The following is a 19447-nucleotide window of genomic DNA, read 5'->3' on the forward strand; positions in this document are numbered from 1 at the left end:
TCACTTTAACACTTTAATTTGTTTAAGATAATCTCTCACTCACACACGCACACACTCACACGCACACACACACAGTATGTTACACAATACTCATGTCGAATTCCTTTTGGCCAGAAAATTGAATGTGGCTGACTTGCAGGACACAATCAACAGTTGGGTTTAAAGGGTGTTAGACATGGAGGCTTTGCCTGGGTTCAGTGGGTTGGGTATTTTTCCACATGGAAAGCTTTTACCTGAATTCCCCATCTCTCATCAAACTGTTTGACAGCTTGAGCAGGTGTTCATGACGCCACTGTCCTCCCACATAAGGCTATTAGAACATCTTATTCGTTTTTGCTTTTGTTTTGTTTTGACTGCATATTTTCAATTTCAGTTTTAGTTGTCAGGCAAAAACATTTATAAGGAATAATACTTAGATAGAGACTAAGAAACATTTCAGTCCTGGGACCTGCCGTTTGTCTGTCTTTCAGGTTGATCTACAAGTGCTCTATGTGTGACACTGTGTTTACTCTACAATCTCTACTCTGCGCCCACTTTGATCAGCATGTCGTCAACCATAAAGTGTCAGTGTTCAAATGCCCTGATTGCTCGATGCATTATGCCCAGAAACAGCTCATGTTGGACCACATCAAGGTACAGTATGCTCAGTCAGATGCTTTTTTTGTATTATTATTACTTTTTGAGTGGTGCAGCCACTCAGAGGATCAGCAATGTGTGTCCCTTCCCTTTGTATGTCCCTTTGTATGTTTAGAGTACCAACAGGTGACAACGTTTTTAGTGTAACACCAGCACAGAGCACAGTGCAGTACAGACTATGGTGTAGCACATGCACAGGTGCATGATGAGAGACAGTACAGTACAGTACAGTACAGTACAGTACAGTACAGTACAGTACAGTACAGTACAGTACAGTACAGTACAGTACAGTACAGTACAGTACAGTACAGTACAGTACAGTACAGTACAGTACAGTACAGTACAGTATGCATAATCTGACAGCCAATAGTCTGACAACCAAGTCTGGCAACCAATAGTCTGACAGCCAATAGTCTCACAGCCAATAGTCCGACAACCAATAGTCTCACAGCCAATAGTCCGACAACCAATAGTCTGACAGCCAATAGTCCGACAGCCAATAGTCCGACAACCAATAGTCTCACAGCCAATAGTCCGACAACCAATAGACCCACAGCCAATAGTCTGTATAGCATAATTTGATGCTATCAACGAGTATGTTTTGCAACATATAGCTGGCGACTGCGCTTTTGTGGCTGCTAGTGTGCACACAGATTAACAGTAGACAGTATGACACATGTACTGTTCTGGTTCGACCATCCATTACTAACCCTATCTCTAACCAGGGGGGGGCTTTAGCCCCCTCTGGTGGAGGCTTAGTCCCCCCTCAAAACAAGCCCAATTGACTGACTTCTATGTAAACCAAGATTAATTAGCCCCCCCTCTAAATAGCCAGCCCCCCCATAGCACCCTCAGTCACAATTTTCTGGAGCCGTCGCTGTCTCTAACCCCAACCTAAACATAACCGCAAGCACGGGAGCAGTGCATGTTCGCCAACCTTTAAATGCATATTCGCCAACCTTAATGCAGGTTCGCAGCAACCTTAATGCATGGTCGAACTAATGGGAGGTCGATCCAATTTTGGGCAGCCCCCATTTTGGATTTCATAATCAAGCAAATGAAAACTCACTATCATGTTTCAGAATATTGTTTTGTGTTGTATTTTGGTTCTGTCCTCGTCTTTCCGTGACAGGCCCTGCACGGAACTCTGAAGACCGTCGAGGGTCCCCCCAATCTGGGCATTAACCTGCCCCTCAGCACCAAGCCCACTAACTCCAACAGTGGCAACAGCAATAACACCAAGGATGGAGTGAATGTCAACGGAGACAAGAAATCCTCTGCGTCTGCCCTCAAGAAAGCCAAGGGCTCAGTAGACGTGAAGAGTGCTCCTGGTTCAGGCTATACGTGTGGAGACTGTGACAGCGTCTTCACCTCCAGGGAGGTCTATGTAGCACACGTGAGGCGTGAACATGGCAAGGTAAATGGACCATTAACCACATGAACCCCATATGTTGTTGTGCGGAGTCCCTCAGGGATATTTCAGATATAAATTACTTAGTTTGCGCATTGTGAGCTTCTTCACTGGAGTTTTTCGGTGAAGAAATTAGTGCAGAGCATGCAAATGACAGACCCCTGAGGGACCCCCAGTCAATTAAGTATACTGCCGGGTTCAACACTAAATTATGTTTCACCTGTGTCTGTGACTTTGTAGGTCTTGTGAGAACTGAATATGCCACCATGCACATAAATAAGTCAAAGCGATACTATAATATATAATACAAAAATATTTAAAGCATAATTAACAATAAAGAGATTTGTTGTATTATTAATTTATTCTTCTCCTGGTTGCAGATACTGAAGAAGCACCCTTGTCGACAGTGTGATAAGTCATTCAGCTCTTCCCACAGTCTTTGCAGACACAACCGTCTCAAACACAAGGGACTACGTAAGGTTTACACTTGCCTGTGAGTAGTGAGTACACAGACTGACTGACTTGCTACATTAACTGTACACAAATAAAACTATATTACACAACAGGTCGTTTCGAGGAAGCAATCTGATTGGTTGAAACAGCCTTCTAGCCGTGCTTAAACGAGCGTCTTGTACGTCTCTAAATGTGTTAATGAATTGAACAAGGTGGACCCTCTTGTAAACAAGTGTAATGCTTTATTGGGTCGTCCACTCACAGTTAACAGTCTTTGTATTGAGTTGTGCTTGAAATGTACTGTAATTCTGCAAACTGTTAATAAATATTTCAATCGATCAATCAAAAGCGGAATGGAACACCTAATTAAAACATAGAAATCAGTTGCTCTGTTATCCCAGCGATATTCTTGACGATGAAAGGATAATTTTTAATTTCTCACAATCTTCGGCTAATATCGACATGCCCAATGACAGGGACGCTGGGTCGAACATGGTAAATAAAACTTTGAAAGTAGTTTTTCTTCACCTTTCCAGGCACTGTCCTGCCCTGAGTCAACCATTCACTAAGAGGGTGCTGCTGGACCAGCACATACAGCTGATGCATGGAGCCAAGGCCCTGGAGGGGAAGGCTGGAGATCCTGACCATATAGAGCTTACAACTGACAAGGAGCACTCTGAGGTACATATCGGTGCTGTCGGGAAGAAAGCTGGTTTCTCCACATTCATATTTCTTATTTTTTTCATACAGTAAATACATGCCCTACTTTGACGTACAGTAGTGTCGTGCAAAAGCGCACGTTTAATAGTCTCACATGCCTTACTTACATCAATACATCATCTCATTCACCTCCACAGCGCCTCAGTCCCAAGAGGAAGCAGGAAGATGATGACGAGTCTCCAGGGCTACGTTCCAGGGCCTCCGACTCACAGCCGTTAAAAAAACTCAAGGTGAATGTCCTCAAGGTTCACAAATGTGCCGTCTGCGGCTTAACCACAGAGGACGTCGCCGCCTTTCATGAGCACATCCCTCAGCACAAAAGTGACGGCTCGTCCTTCCAGTGTCGGGAGTGTGGTCTGTGCTACACGTCCCACCGCTCGCTGGCCCGACACCTCTTCATTGTCCACCGACTAAGGGAGCCGCACGGACTCGGCCGGCGCAACGGAAGAGGCGACGACAACGACGAGAGTCAGAGAGAGAACCAGATGGGCCTTGGAGATGAGAACAGTGATGGAACACCAAACACCAAATGTAAAGTGTGCTGCAAGATGTTTGAAACGGAGGGGAACCTGAACACGCACATGAGAACACATGGAATGGCCTTCATCAAGTCAAAGAGACTGAGCGCAGCGGAGAAGTGAGAGGACCACGAACGTCTGTTGCGGTACTGTGACATCTAAAGGAGCAGGACGTTTAGCACAGCTATACCGATATCTGCGTCAGAGAAAACCATGGGCCGACTAAGGCGCAGTATCCACAGAAAGCGTATTTCTGAAATGTAGTTCTATGGTAAAGACGTCAGTGTTGATTTTGGCAGCAAATTTCGATTTTAGTTTAGTCATAGTCTTTTCAATAAAATAAAATTTAGTCATGTTTTAGTCATCTGAAATGCTTTAGTGTTAGTCTAAATGTCATGCAATTTTAGTCGACGAAATCTACAGTTGGTTTTTGTCAACAGAAATGGATTTTTGTAGGCCTTGATGCCGTCGTAATTGCTGATTTTACAATTGCTGAAAATAGTCGATCTACAAGCTCACAACACAGACGCATTTTGACCTTGTAGATCGGCTGTTTTCAGCATGCAACCAAGTGTAAAATGACTTGTGTCTTTTACTTATACTGGATCGCTGTGTCCACCATAATTCACAACAACATTTTAGTCAGTAAAAAAAAGAAAAAGGTAGTCGACGAAAAAAAAATTGTCACAGTTTTAGCCGACGAAATCAACACTGAAAGACGTGCTAAGAGTGCTCCTCTTCCCAGGACATTGCGTTTCAGCGCTCTCTCTATGCAGAATATATAGAGTCCTGATCATCACTCATCAACGTCACTTTACTATGCAGAGGGTTGGAGCAAACAGAGCGGAGGTGATGTCTCGCTGACACATGTTTGTGTGTCTCTCTGGACATGATATCCAAAGTACTCCATTGCTCAACAGATGCTTTCTGTGGACACAGCCCCTAATGCAGACAAAAACGACCCCCACAAACAATTTTCTTCACTTCACTTATATAAATATTTATTGGAAACGTTTCGGCACGCAGGTCATCTTGTGTAAAACCTGATGAACATCTGCATACCAAAACATAGTGCCAATTGATGTATTTACGGGTGAAGAAGACATGTGTGGGAGTCCTTTCTTCGGCAGTAGGCTACCATCAGATATAAAACATTACAGTTTTTAATTGATAACACTTTGACCCTCGATTGCAGAAATGTGATTCACCCATCTCCATTGACTGTCGCACCAACATACCTATACTGAGTATATGGACATTTTTAAATATATAGGCCTACGTAATAAATGTCCATACCATACAGACACATTTCTTAAAAATATATAATATATTTCAAAGTCACTTTATGTGTATTTAATTAAATCAAACAAGATTTTTTTGTACACTTTATGACAGATGTTTCTATAGTCGTTGAATAGTTCTCTTTTTTATTTTATAGAAGAGCTTTTTATTTTAAACTGTTTTCATTGTGGTCTCGTGAGTTTGGTGGTTAGATAATGTATGAACATATAATGGGATTAATCCTCATACGGTCTGACGGCAGTGTTCTGAAATGTTATGCTGCTATTGTCCAGCGAATGTCTGAGAAAAAAAAGGTCCCTGACACAGCCAGCTTTGGTCTTCCGTAGCAGTGGTTCTCAACGTATAGGTTCCGGGGAACTTCAGCGGTCCCTACAGGTCTGGAACCCCTGGGACCCCCAGTCAAACGTTTTTATGAACCAAACCTTTAAGGGTCCATTCAGTTCCATTCGTAGTTACGTACACTCTCAAAGTTAAATTAACACTGATGATTTTACGGTGATAGACTGTGGTCCCAGAGATAAAACATTGTGTCAAATGGGGGTCCAATGCAAATCTATAGAGGTTGAGAATCACTGCTCCATAGCAACCCAGCTCAATGGATGTTTGACATAATATTTTATTTTCTCATTTTTCTTTTCTCATTATGTAACTTAATTTACGCTACGGTATGATAACATTTTGGGGGGACTGTTGAACTTTACCTGCCAATGACGTCTTTGACATCTTTCTTCCCAATGGCGCTAGGTGGCGCTGTTTGCTTGGTTTCGGGGTTCCCGGGACACCACGTGACACAAAAATAATAAATTCCCAAGCTTGTAATAGCCGGTGGAAAAACACCACATAATGCATTCCTATGGCACAACTGCGCCCAGCGCTCGTTCTACGCGAGCCTGTAGCTTTCAAACGGAGTGTCGACTCGCGGATGGATCGTAACTATTTTCCGATTATAGCACATCCGTGGTGCGCGCCATTTGAGGCCACCTGTGCGCCAAATTTTTCAAAGGCAGGTGAAAAACGCTCTGAATCCTGGCAGTCAAAGTGACTTCAGTAAACAGATTGTCTTAATGTTGGTGAAGGGAAATTATTCCCTCAAGCTCTGCATGAGGGTTTTCTGTTTCTTTCCACATGTGAACATCACATATCAGAAGAGGACAATCAGTGTTCATCTGCAGTCTGCATTGTTTTATTTTATAAGTGAAAGCACCTCAATTTGTAAACAGTGTGTCCATGTCCTTGACAACTTGATGTCTTGAGATCATGCATTCATAGAAATGATTAATTCAAAATGAGTTTGAACAGTTTCTGAATTTGTGTCAGATCATGTTAATAGAGCAGGGCTCTTAATTTCTTTAATTTGAAGTCACTTCAGGGCCATTTTTTTAAAATTTTATTTCTGATGTCATTCCTATCTTATTGTCATTCCTATCTTATGTTTATGACTGTGGCAGCTCTTTGTGATAATAATTTACTTATGGTGTCCTTTAACTGAATATTTAGTATAATAAATGAAAGCACTTTTTATAGCAGCCTTCTTTATAGACCATCTTTGGTCTAATTAAGATTCTAAACTAGACATGGATATTACAATATTCAAGTATAACTAATGAAAGCATCATTAGTTCGTGCCATTTCAATTTCCTATACATTTTATTTTATTTGTGATTTCCTTCTCAGAATGTAAAACATTGTGAAAAAGAAGTAACATAATATCTCAGAGACAACTATTTAAATGAACATGACATTGTAAACCCTAAGAGGTAAAGCAATGAAGAGATTATTTTCCATCCTTGTTGTTTTGTTCATGCCTTTCGTGAACCAACACGCTGTTTTAAACAATAGTTTTTCTACTCTGACAAAAGGACTGTAAACGCATACTTTATACTTAGTCGTACAACAGTGTTTTGTGCCAAAAATTTCCGCACTTGTAGTTTGGCTATTTTCGGCTTGAGACACCATTATACAACAGATTATACATCAAGCATAATTGTCTCATGCTGTAAAACTGCATGTAAGAAGCAGACTGTGAATTGTTCTCTGTTGATTAGAATGTGTCTGGCTGCTGCTCTTTCTTATAGTCTGATGCTTGTGTACAAAGCTGTTCTTCGTGTCAATAAAAATGGTGAAACCTACCAAGGGGGCAAGATTTGATGTCCACTGTAGGCTACACAAGACATTAGCTCCTCCTATCTAAGCAATATCAGCACGACTTTCTTCTTTAATTACACGCAAGGATGCGATTGATGCCCACAGTATACGGCAGACTATGAATTATCAGTTGAAAAATCAGTTTGTTACACTATATAGTATAAGTGCGCATAATGCTTTATAACAATAATCATAATGCAAGTAAGTAGGCTACTTCATAATTGTTGGTCACTCACAGATGTTTTCTTTTTTGCCAAATTATATACATTGATAATTTTATAATAATGCATTATCATCACTGGTCAAAGGCATTGTAGTGTTATTATAAGTCCCTATATGTGGTTATTGGGTGCTTTAAGTAAAGTGGAAAATAGCATTAAATCTACACCTCCAACAGTGTCATCATTTTCCTTAAAGCAGCCAATGATCACATGTGTAGTGACTTATAATCACGCTATAGTACCCGTCTTACTGAAGAGTTTAGAGATGACTCATTGTTGTAATCAAATCCCACTCCCATCCGACGCTGAAAGACAGGTGTGAGTGAATCTCCAATTGACACGGCAGGTGTTCAGGGCAGACCGTGGAAACGGACGTCCACCCTACCTCACTGCCTGGTCATGACGTGTCCTTTCCAATGTTATTTAGCCATCCTTTGCACAACAAATACGATCTTTCCTGAGATGGACATGAGATGGGTGGTCTCGGTGCTCATGGTCATAGTGGGTTTGGTGATGGTGGAAACAGCACAGACTTTGAATGTGTCTAAGATATGTTTACAGGACACCAGTGCCTTCCTCTGGGAGGTCAACCAGACCAGGCCAAGGAAGTATGCTGCTCTGAGTAAGTATACTTATTTTCCGAGGTCGATGCTGGGGTCTCTTATTGAATTGTTTGACATATTTTTAAGTGTAAAACAGTTGCATGGTTACATGGAGTGTCAAACTGTAGTTGATAAGAAAACAATCCACTTGCGTTCATGGAGAGTGTCCAAAATTAGTTCGTTTTTTATTTTTTGGATTTTAGGAAAAGATAATATAAAGTAAATACATAAGAGCCACTGACTGATTCCTGCAGCGCTTCGATTTCTCTATTTTATATTGTTTATGCGTTTGTAGCATCACTGAATCACCAATCATTTGTTTCACAGTATTCAATGACTTGTTAGCAACAAAGACGTAATAAGGAATACCAACAATAGTGCTTCTATCCTCAGTGTACGATGCCTTTGGGAAGATGGGTAGTGACGTGGAGGGGGGCAATGTCAACAGGCCTGGCTCCCTGCAGGAATGTCTTTCGGTCCGAGGCCCCGCCTTCTCTGGACAGTACTGTCAGGTGTTCCTCAAGCAGGTGAACATACACTGAGGAAGATCTTACTATAGCATCAGCTTACTATGGTTGTCCCGATCGTCCCGATCCGATCACGAGATCGGAAATCGGGGGCGATTGTCATTTTCAAATGATCAGAATCAGATCAGGAGCAACAAGAAAAAAATATTATATCCACATAAATTATATTAGACAGGATATTGTCTGTGACTTTGGATATTGTACTATTGTGATATGGCAAAAGTGTTCTATAAAAATATTAATATCGGATTGGGAAAGTTTTCGGATCGGGAGCAAAAAAATACATGAACGGGACAGCTTACGATACATTTTAACAGCTTCGTTTTAAGCTGTAATACAGCTCATGGTAACATTCAACTTGATGGCTACTATTATTGGGCATTTTAATTTCAAGGACCCCCAGTTTGGTATGCATTAGGGGCCACGGTCCAGACCCCCATAACCAAGAGTGTACAATTAGGTTCAACGATCCATTTGGTTCCTAAAGTTCCAATATATTTTGGGGGACTCCCTGGAAAACCACTTTGAGAACCACTTTTACACTGTCTCTGTGTTTAGTAAACAGATGATGATGATGATGATGATGATGATGATGATGGCATCATGGCATAATTCTGATAATATTTTAAAATGCTTTTAGGATGTGGTCCAGTATTTTGTGGGCATTTGTGTCCCCGACTCCTGTACAGAAGAGGAGGTGCAGACACTGGTGGTTTATGGTGAGTGGCTTTGATTTAGTTTCACACTGGCTGTGTGCCAACGTCCTGCTGCATTATTCAAAACAGCAGGGCTGTTGAGTGATATCTAACGAGCACTTCCAAACTGCAACACTTAATAAGTGTAAAATTAATAAGTGTAAAATAATCACCTGCGAGGAAAGAAAGTAGCCTAATATGTCTACAGTGGATTTTTATGAAACAAACACTTTGCAGATAGAAAGAGGATAATTCAAGTTTACGGACAGCTGCAATGTTGGCGAGTTTGACGTGGTTTAATACAATCAGATAGGACTTTTCTGTTTGCTGTCAATGGGAAATTGCACCTTGTTAGCAGTGCACCATACCATTAACTTATGCAAGATGGGTGCTGTCTGCATACAGTACATGGTCCATTAGACATACAGTACAGTTTCTTCTTTATCTGCGACCTTGTTTTTATATTTTATTTTATTAGAGACATTCCAGCAGGGTGAGGTGACACTCATTCCACCTCTACCCTCCATCCTGCTGCCTAACTCCACTCAAGGGATCTTTATGACTCAGTGTTTGTCCAAACCTGCAGCACCAGACCTCTCTGCTGTCACCTGCCTGTGAGCATATATGGTTCCTATACTTTACATCCTCTGCTATTAGCTTGAGGTCATTTACACACCGGGTAATGACAAATAAACCATAGGGAATTTCTGCCAGCGGTTGGGTCAGTGGCAACATGACAAATAATAATTAAAACGAAAAACATATTTTAAAATCTTTTTTTAAAAGACATGCATGAGATTTGTTTAAACGCAAGATCACTCGTTCATTTTTAAATATCAAATGAAAATAGAATATATATATATATAATATATCTCAGTTTTAATTGCATGAATCGGACATAATGCTGATAAAGCTTTTTTTTCTAAATATCTGACAAATTATGTAAACATGTAAAAATAATAAAACATATTTCATTACTCTGGAGGATTATACAGTTTTCCTGTTGTTACAACAATTGACACTACCTAATGATGACACAACCCTTGACAATGTCATGTTGCTTCTAGTAGTTGCTTTCAGTAGAATTTGACTCTAGAGTCAAATTCGACTGAAAATCAATGCATAGGTTTGAAAACAAAAATTAGCACCCTACCGATCCTTCAGGTTGGTGTGTTGTGTGACGCTGGGGATCCCGCTGGCAGCCACCCTCTTTCTGGCTGTGATCAGGTGGCAGCAGCACAGAGGGCTCAGTCCAGGGGTAGAGGCTGCTCTGAACACCAACCCGAATCTGTATGGAACCATGGCGCCCAACGGTCCCCCTGGTGGAGGGAATCGCAGCTACACCGTCCCAAAGCTGAGTGAGACACACAGTCCAGAAGAAGAAGACAGTGGTAAGAGTCAAGTTTGTGATGCGCGCGCGTGTGTGTGTGTGTGTGTGTGAGAGAGTGTGTGTGAGAGAGAGGGAGAGAGTCCAAAGTGCATTTTGTGTTGGATCCTCCTAAATGTGTTCCAATGCATACCAGTTACTATTACTAGTCATTTAGTGGATTAGTGTTTTTAACCCACATTCTTTTACCACTGAGCTCATAGAGCCTGCCTGCTTGCTCTGGGGAGAGACTGGATTTTGACCTTCAGGTCAAAGGTCGTGTCCAACCAAGACACAGAATCGAAATGTCTCCGTAGAAAAGCAGGGAGGCCAAATAGAACCGCCACAATTGTAGTTAATATTGTATTAACATACTCTACTGTACAGATTGGACTAAATATAACTGCCCTCTCCAGCCCATGAATGCAGCACTTGCTATGGTGAAAGAAATGCAAATGCCCACCTCTCCTTTCCATGCCATACCCGAGAACACCTGGAAACGTGTTGAGCGCTTGTAGATTGGTTATTTTCTTCCTAAAGTGCCCTCTTACGGAATTTCAGCCCACACTCTCTGACTGCACATCCCTGGTGTGCATTGTGGTGCGTTTCCCTCTATAGGTTGTGTGCACTGGTTTCTTCAGGTCTTCCCTCTCCAGAGGACCTGCCAGGGGGTGCTTCGCACCACCTCAAACAACCCGGGAGGGAGCTACTCCTCCCTGAATGGAATCCGCATCCTCAGCCTTTTCTGGATTATATGTGGACACACCACACAGCTCAGTGCATGGAACAACCTGGGTGAGACAAGAAGAAAACTCAAAACTCAAACCCACCACCACCTTCGTCAATGATTACATTCAATAGCTTTCATTTACTTGCACAGTGTGTTTCACTCATACTGTCATGGTCTATATTGCAGATAACGAGAAGGTATGGAAGGAGACAGTGGAGAGTAGCCCCATGTATGTGTTTGCGTTCAGCGGGCCGGTATATCTGGCTGTCGACACCTTTCTTCTCCTGGGGTGAGACTGAACTCAGTGAACCGTTTGCACTTGGTTTTGGGCTCTTTTACTGTGACATCATCCCTATTAGGCATGTAATTATAGGCAAAACCTTTTGTCAACATTTTCATAGCCTCGGAGACCACAGGCGTTTTGTTTCAGGCTAACATTTTCATGAAACAATATGCATCGTACACATTGTGTGAGCTTTGTTTGTTTGTTTTTCATCGTGCAACAAATGAATTATATGGGGCTTAAGTGGTTAAGATCTTCTCACACCGCAAGTACATCAGTTTCTTCACAAATTTCACAATGTGTTGTTTTCCTGTGTGTTGCAGGGGTCTGCTCAGTGCCAGGTCTTTACTCAGCTCCATACACAAATCTGAAGACAAACTAAACCTTAGTCTGGTGGCCAACTATCTCTTCAAGAGGTTTAAAAGGTGCAATGCTGTCGAGTCATAATATACACTGTACAGTATGTATGTTAGATAGATACTGTAGGTAGACATGTGTATCATTCATCGTAGGTGTCTCATATTATGCCAATTGCAGTATGCACCCTGAAACTTCTTCTAATGCTCTTCTATCTGTCTGTCTGTCTGTCCCTCTCTTTCTTTCTTTCTTTCTTTATCCCCATCATCATACGTACATCCTCCCATGGCAGGATCCAGCCCCTGCACCTGTTCATTGTGTTTCTAGCCATCGGTTTCTTCTCAGTCATCCAGAGAGGAGCCTTCTGGTTCACGGCTGAAGATTTGGTGATGAACTGTAAGAAATACTGGTGGTCCAACCTACTGCTGATCAACAACCTCTTCACCATCACTGACATTGTGAGTACAAGTACAACCACGAATCAATTCAATGGGCTATATGCGGTGTTGGGTGACACACACCATTTTGGAAAAAACTTGGGCCACTTCCCTGTTTCCTTCACAGGTGTTACTGATGATACTAATTGATGATCTGTTCCATTCTAGTCAAACAGAGTCAGGGTGCTGCTATGTTGGCTCAACTGGGGACATTCTGCTACACCAGTGGGTCTCAAAGTGTCCTTGAGTGGGTTCCAAATGGCCCCGTACGGGTGTGTAACTCTGGGAGTGTACAAATGGAACCAAATTGACCCGTAAATGTCCATTTAGTTCCATTTGTAAAGTTATGGGGATCCTTGAAATTAAAAAGTTTGAGAACCACATGCACACAAAATTGAACAGAGCCTAACTTAATTAGTATCATCGGTAACACCTGTGAAGGAAGTAGGGAAGCGGCCCGGAAGCAAGGTTAATTAAATAAGGTTATAGGAAGCGAAGACCGTACGGTGGACTCCATGTTGCTCCCTGGAAGGAAAGAAACATGCGCAATGGGCTTGCAGGAGTTGCAGCCAACACTTCCGCATTCAGCTTCCTTGGTCTCACATTTTTCTTTCCTTCCAGGGAGCAACATGGAGTCCACCGTACCTTATTTAATTAACCTTGCCTGGAAGTAGGAAGAGTGGGGTTCAGGGATGCCCAGGGGCCTTCGAGGGGATTCATGGAGGGCGCCCCTGCTAAATTATTGAGAGCTATATGAACCAAAATGGATACTTAGGAGTCTGTAAAAGCGAGGATGTTACAGTGTACTGTACATTGGGGTGCCATATTTATACCACATACAGTAGGGGTCCGTGTCCTAATACATATCAAACTGGAGGTGGATTCTAACCAATAACCATTGTTTGAACTGATGAGTTCCTCCCTGTCTATTGGCTGCTTTATCCGCAGTGTGCACCCTGGACGTGGTACCTATCTTTGGACTTTCAGTTCTACGCCACCACACCTCTACTGATCTACCTGTACCGACTGTAAGCCAACAGTACAACATCAGCGATTTGCATGCGCTGAATCGACTGATCTACAAGCCCACACTGTGTCGCGTTGTGACTTGTGAGCTTGCAGATCACTTATTTTTCTCATGTGATGGTGTATAAATTAAGCATTATTCTTTGGTTACAACTTCAATACAGACAGTAGGCTATCTGCTGTATTTCACCTCAACCAAATCACATATCGTTGCTGTCGGGAGGAAACCTACTGTAACTAATTTTTTTATGTTTTAGATTATTTTTCTCTCTCTCATACATCAGTGCTGTTGCACACCCTTTACGTCTGTGTGTTGTTTCGAAAATACTGAACCAAAGGAAAGTAGTAAAAAGCGCTTTGGACAAAACCTCTTAACTCCATTGGACCCTCAAACTGTCTGCTAAACTTTAGCAGGCAGTTTAAGGGTCCAATGGAGTTAAGAGGTTTTGCTTTAGCAGCTAAAGCAACTAACTCCCCCTCTCATGCAAGTATTTTGGCAATATATAAAGTCACAAAAAACCGACTTTGATGAGGCAGTATTGCATAGTTTTCAAAATATAAGGTTTTCTTCAGTTCCTGAAATATGAACATTTTGGAGTTAGGTGGTTTCTTGCAGACAGCAGAGATATTATGTACTGTACTGTACTGTACTGTATGTTTGGAATGCCTCTGATGTCTCTTCCCTATACGGTCCTCTCCATCAGTAATAAACGTATACTGGCTGCAGTGGCAGCTGCTCTTTTGTTGATGTCAAGTTTGGCCAGTGCTGTTATAACGGCTCTACTTCACCTTCCTGTCCACCAGCCAACCACACTGTAAGTAAAACACCACACAACCACAACACAGCACTTTGGAGAATGAAGCTTTGTGCCCGATCCGCAGAACTCATGTATTTTAAAGTTGAAAATATGTAGTTTTGGCGAGTGGCATCATGTCACACAAACAATAGTTGTTTGTTGAAGCATGAGTCAAACCTTATAGACAACATTCGGCCACTAGATGTCGCTCTTGTATAACACCTCTGTTGCATAAGGTTCACTGTTTCCCCATCATCTGTATTACTGACATTAAACAGCAAATCATTTAGCATTCTCTGCATCCCTATTTTGGGCATATCATTAAAGATGAAAATGTTTTAAACTTTTCAAATATGTTCTCAAATAAAACATTGCTTCTAGATTTGCTATTCATAATAGCCTATGACACATTTCATAGGGATTTACGTGTTCAATGTACAGTCCATAAAGATTGTTTAAATTATTGCCAATCATAATTATAATTTTTGAGAACAATACTTTTATTCCACACCGCTTTAAAGGTTCTGTGGATGTAGGTATTTGTATTATTGTTAATTTTCATAAAAAGCATATCCACATGACCTTAAATTAGTAGCCATTTCTTTTAAATCTTATTTTTTTTTACTGTAGCCTACACCACCACAAACATTTCAGTAAAAAAGCTTTTACTCTCAAAGTTCCATTCCTATTTAAAACATTTAACACATGTTATGTATTTGGTTCCAGTGCTTATGAAAGTTATTTCCAGTATTACTACAATAAGCCCTACACCCGATATGGGCCATATCTCATAGGGATCCTGGCAGGAATATACATGACCACAAAAAAACATCCGCTCCTAAAACACCAGGTATGAATTTCTAAATATTGCTATGACGCACATTAATCTGTATACACAGCTCATTCCTTTGTTAAAATGAAATTGCATATGTCACGCATGATGTGGCCCTATTTATAGCCGCCCTACAAGTGCATCATTACATCTTGGGATTCATAATCATATAATTCGTGCAGCTGGAACACTGACCTGTACAGCAAGTGGTGGAAAAAGTACTCAAATGTTTTACTGCAAGGTAAAACTACTATTTTTTGTGTGAGAATTAGCAGATCTACAGCTCACAATGTGTTGCATTGTGAGCTTGTAGATCGGCTATTTTCAAATGGCCAAAGTTGTCAAATTTGACAGCCTACTCAAGTACAAATACCTTAAAATTGTAATTAAGTATACAGACAGTATGTGAGTAAATGTACTTAATTACTTTCCACTTGGTTTCCAAACGGTCCATTTGTGCATTTTTTAACAACCACATGTATACACATTATAGCAATATACAATTAAACAAAACATAATGACATTTCTCAGTTGTGACATTTGTGATTGACATCAGTAGGCCTACTTTCTGTGCACTAATTTCCTCTTGAAAGCGAGTCCATTTGGTTTAATTTTACGCTTTCAAGAGTTAGAATTATTATTTTGATTGACATTTGCCTGATATTATCTCTCCTAATGGTACCAACATCAATACAGCATGGAATTGTGGATAAAATCTTATCCAACGATAACAAAAACATTATTTAGTTTTGTGTCTGAGAGGCTAAATGTCTTCAAGTGGTGGTCTGTGGCTCAAATGCTGAATAAATAATGGACCTTGATATGAAAATGGTTGAAAACCACTGATCTACAACATTGATCCCAGTGGCAGGCAGCGCTGGGTTGGTTTTCCTGTCTGTTAGGTATGGCGGTGTTAATAGGACTGGCCTATGTTCTGCGGGACGTCCCACCTGGGCCATCTGTCCCTCATGCCCTGTACCAGGGCCTGCACAGACCCCTCTGGGCCCTGGGAGTCGCCTGGATCATTGTGGCTTGCGAGGAAGGTTATGGAGGTAAGGCTACACCTGTGACGATGATGATACACGCACAGTGTATGTAAGCAATAAGCATACATTTCCAAGCACACTAAATTGTCTCTGAAACAGAATTTCCCCCATGGGATTAATAAGGTCTACACGTCATCCCCCCCCCCCCCCCCCCCCCCTCTCTCTCTCTAGGCTTCATCAAGAGCCTGCTGTCTTCAGATCTCTGGGTTCCACTTTCCAACATTAGTTTTGCTTGCTATATGATCCATCCCGTTCTCATAATCATCTACAATAGCAAACAGGAGACTCCCATCCACTACACTGACCTCAACTTTGTGAGTAGTTTCATACAGTGCTCGTAGTAGAAGTGGTTTCACACAATATAAAGTTATATATTCTGTTAGAACAAGTATTCCTGCAGTATTCAAGGATTTACATGAGTAACGGTAAAAGGTACTGGCATCAACATACTTGCAGTGCCAAAGTAAAAGAAAAAGAAAATAGCTCATCTGCAAGCTCACAAAGTGCAACATGTTGTGATCTTGTAGATCGGCAATCTTCAAATATCTAAAACATAAAATGGAGCTTAAAGGTAGAGTAAGTCATATTATAAATATAAATATTTATTGTTTAAGACAAAAAGTGTTTTGTTAAAAACTAAAATTTCTATATTTGGATAGTAATCATTTCTATATAGACTGTTTTAACAGTGTCTCGTCGACTCGTCTCTTTAATAAACACAAAATACCTTTTCAGCTGGGCTGCCAAGAAAGTACCCATATTTTTCAGGTTGAATTTTATAGTGTACCTGTTCCAATTTGGTCTGCTAGTTTCTTTGCACCATCACTTCCACTCCATTTGTGTTATCCCGACCTGAAAATGCATTTTCTGTTTACTAAAGAACTAGAGAGACGAGGAGAGCCCTGTTACTGAACAAACACTTCATAACAGTGAGACCTATATTTATTTTAATGAAAGAAAATCGCTTATTGCACCTTTAAGTTGTTAATGCATGTTTTGGTTTTAGTCATGTTATGACCTGGCTCTTGGGCCATAACAAAGGAGGAAGACACACAGCTGTTTAAAAGTGCACAAACCAATATTTATTTACATTATTTATAACCAACTTAATAAGAAACAAACAAACAAACAAACAATACTACAGTTCTAAGGTGGAGCGTGTTATTCAGTAGATCAGTAGTGTAAGTGAGTGGATGTGTGGTAAATGTAGTGTGGGGTGTTGAATGGTGCAAACAGATGCTGCTGCTCTCATGGAAGGAGAGAGAGACTGAGCGTGGCCAACGCCCAGCCATTTATAGTGCACCTTGGGAACACTGGCCAGGTGCTCCCAATGCACCTGATCAGCAACTCAGCAGGACCTGTGGGAAGCACAAGACTAGGCCTACCTTTCAAACCACACAGGCCCTAGTAGCCCAACTACAGGGGCTGTGACAGTCATTACATCTACAAAAGTAACTAGTATCATAATTGTGGTGTAGTAATAAGTACAATATTTCCCTCTGAAATGTAGTGTAGTATAGTACTTCCATCACTGATTTTCATACAGTGAATACCTTCATACTGCAGCCTTTTTTTGCAATGTTTTTGGTACTTCACATGTTACAGTAGCAGCATAATAAGACCCTTTCTTGCATCTTACATTCGTGAAATACCTCAGCAATTAACTCTTTAGTATTATCTCAGACTTTTCTATATGACGTAGGAACAGTAATTCTCTCTTTATTTCCAGATGTACCTGTTCTTAGGCCACCTGGTGCTGACACTACTGATAGGATATGTTCTGACGGTTTTGGTGGAGAAACCCTACCTTTTCCTAAAAGGGAACATTGGATAGAAAGGTGTTTCACTCAGTTGAAGGCCTGTCAATTCCAGTTAGCTACTTAAAACATATATTCCGTACTTCATTGTAAATAACAGATACAAAAGCTTACAAGGGGTTGTGTTGTAATGCGTTGTGATCTTAAGATTTGCTATTTTTGTGGAATATTTGCCTTTTTTCCCTGAATGTTTGCCTATTATGTTTACTTCTTGCTATTCCCTACTGCCTAATTGTGCCTAATTAGAGATTGTAAATGAATGCTTACAGCTGTTAGATCATTGTAATGCTACAAAGACACTACTGCTATGTTTTGTATGAATTTCATGTTGCCTGGTGTTCATATTATTAATGTCAGCAATTAATTGACCTACTGTACAGTATGTATAAAACAATAGATAGTGTGTGTGTGTGTGTGTGTGTGTGTGTGTGTGTGTGTGTGTGTGTGTGTGTGTGTGTGTGTGTGTGTGTGTGTGTGTGTGTGTGTGTGTGTGTGTGTGTGTGTGTGTGTGTGTGTGTGTGTGCGTCCTACCTAATCTTTCAAAAACACTGAACGAACAGTCAACCAAATGTCTTGTTGTTCCTGCCTCATGTGAAGTGTTACAGTAATGTAATTTGTCCTGGTATTGTGGATCTCTTGGCCCGACGCAGAATGACTCGTCATTCAAATACCTCTTCTCGCTTTACTCAGAAAGCAACTCAGACTGCCAGCTAGCTTCTTCAATGCATAGCTTAACTGCTCCCTGAAGATAGCTTTCCCCTAAAGTCAAGACCAACAGGCACGACCGTGCTTGTTGGTCAGTTATCTCAAAAGAGTTTTAGATTTATAGGGAATATGCCGTGTCATTGTCACCATATAGGACGGACTCGGAGGACACGCAACCATAGTCATCACACTAAGCCTATGGGCTTTTTATTATATATATTATTCTTTCTTCAGTTTGGGCCCTTTTCTGCCTTTATCGATAGATTGACACGCAGCAAACGCGCAGCAAAGGTCACCGGGATTGGGACTCAAACCCGACACTGTCAGGCATGGATTACAAGCCTAGGTGCCCAGACGGTTACGCCAGCTGCCAGCAGGCCTCTATGGGCTTTTAATTACGAAAGCAATCGCCCATAAGCTGCCAGCTGCAAACAGGCCTCATTCCTACTAGCTGCAAAGCTAGCGGCTTTCTCGCACCTTGCCATTGGCGGCAATGATAACAAGTGTCTAATACAATAGCCTACTTCCAAAATAATACATAGTATATACACACAATACATACAGAGTCACAGACATAGAAAAACAAATGGGCATAAATAGGAATGATGTTTATTGATTCAACAATGAACATCATTTCCTACAGCCACAATGCAATAATCATTTTTGTATTATTTGACCAACATTTCAATGAATATAGTAAAACAAAGTCTTCAGATTTATATACAGTATATAAAAAAACACAATATAAATGAAAATATATAGAAAGAGGGTAAGAGTACTGCATGGTGTGTTGAACTCACGTGGAAACACTGGACTTCTTT

General features: G+C 41.0%; 2 protein-coding genes across 6 annotated transcripts in view; both read left to right on the forward strand.

Moving 5' to 3' along the window:
• Positions 1 to 19447, forward strand: part of znf532 (zinc finger protein 532) — a 136028-nt gene that overhangs the window by 9347 nt on the left and 107234 nt on the right. For 4 of the 5 annotated variants that reach the window (XM_083793756.1, XM_083793755.1, XM_083793757.1 and 1 more), the window contains 5 exons: positions 471 to 633; positions 1769 to 2053; positions 2428 to 2540; positions 3037 to 3181; positions 3358 to 7174. In XM_083793756.1, the coding sequence (XP_083649882.1) occupies positions 471 to 633; positions 1769 to 2053; positions 2428 to 2540; positions 3037 to 3181; positions 3358 to 3861 (1210 nt within the window). In that variant the 3' untranslated portion in view covers positions 3862 to 7174. Of the gene's footprint in view, positions 1 to 470; positions 634 to 1768; positions 2054 to 2427; positions 2541 to 3036; positions 3182 to 3357; positions 7175 to 19447 lie in introns of those variants that run through there. The other variant, XR_014570975.1, reaches the window with a different exon arrangement.
• Positions 7869 to 17938, forward strand: LOC310878969 (O-acyltransferase like protein-like; the record flags this gene model as incomplete). Its single annotated transcript, XM_083793385.1, has 15 exons — positions 7869 to 8028; positions 8402 to 8535; positions 9176 to 9254; positions 9709 to 9844; positions 10458 to 10621; positions 11215 to 11391; positions 11513 to 11615; positions 11933 to 12034; positions 12259 to 12424; positions 13352 to 13431; positions 14134 to 14244; positions 14953 to 15076; positions 15924 to 16110; positions 16276 to 16418; positions 17834 to 17938. 15 exons carry the CDS (start codon positions 7869 to 7871, stop codon positions 17936 to 17938), a joined length of 1971 nt encoding a protein of 656 aa, XP_083649511.1.

The sequence above is a fragment of the Protomyctophum parallelum genome (genome assembly GCF_964188405.1).
Source record: "Protomyctophum parallelum genome assembly, chromosome: 21".
Taxonomy (NCBI): domain Eukaryota; kingdom Metazoa; phylum Chordata; class Actinopteri; order Myctophiformes; family Myctophidae; genus Protomyctophum; species Protomyctophum parallelum.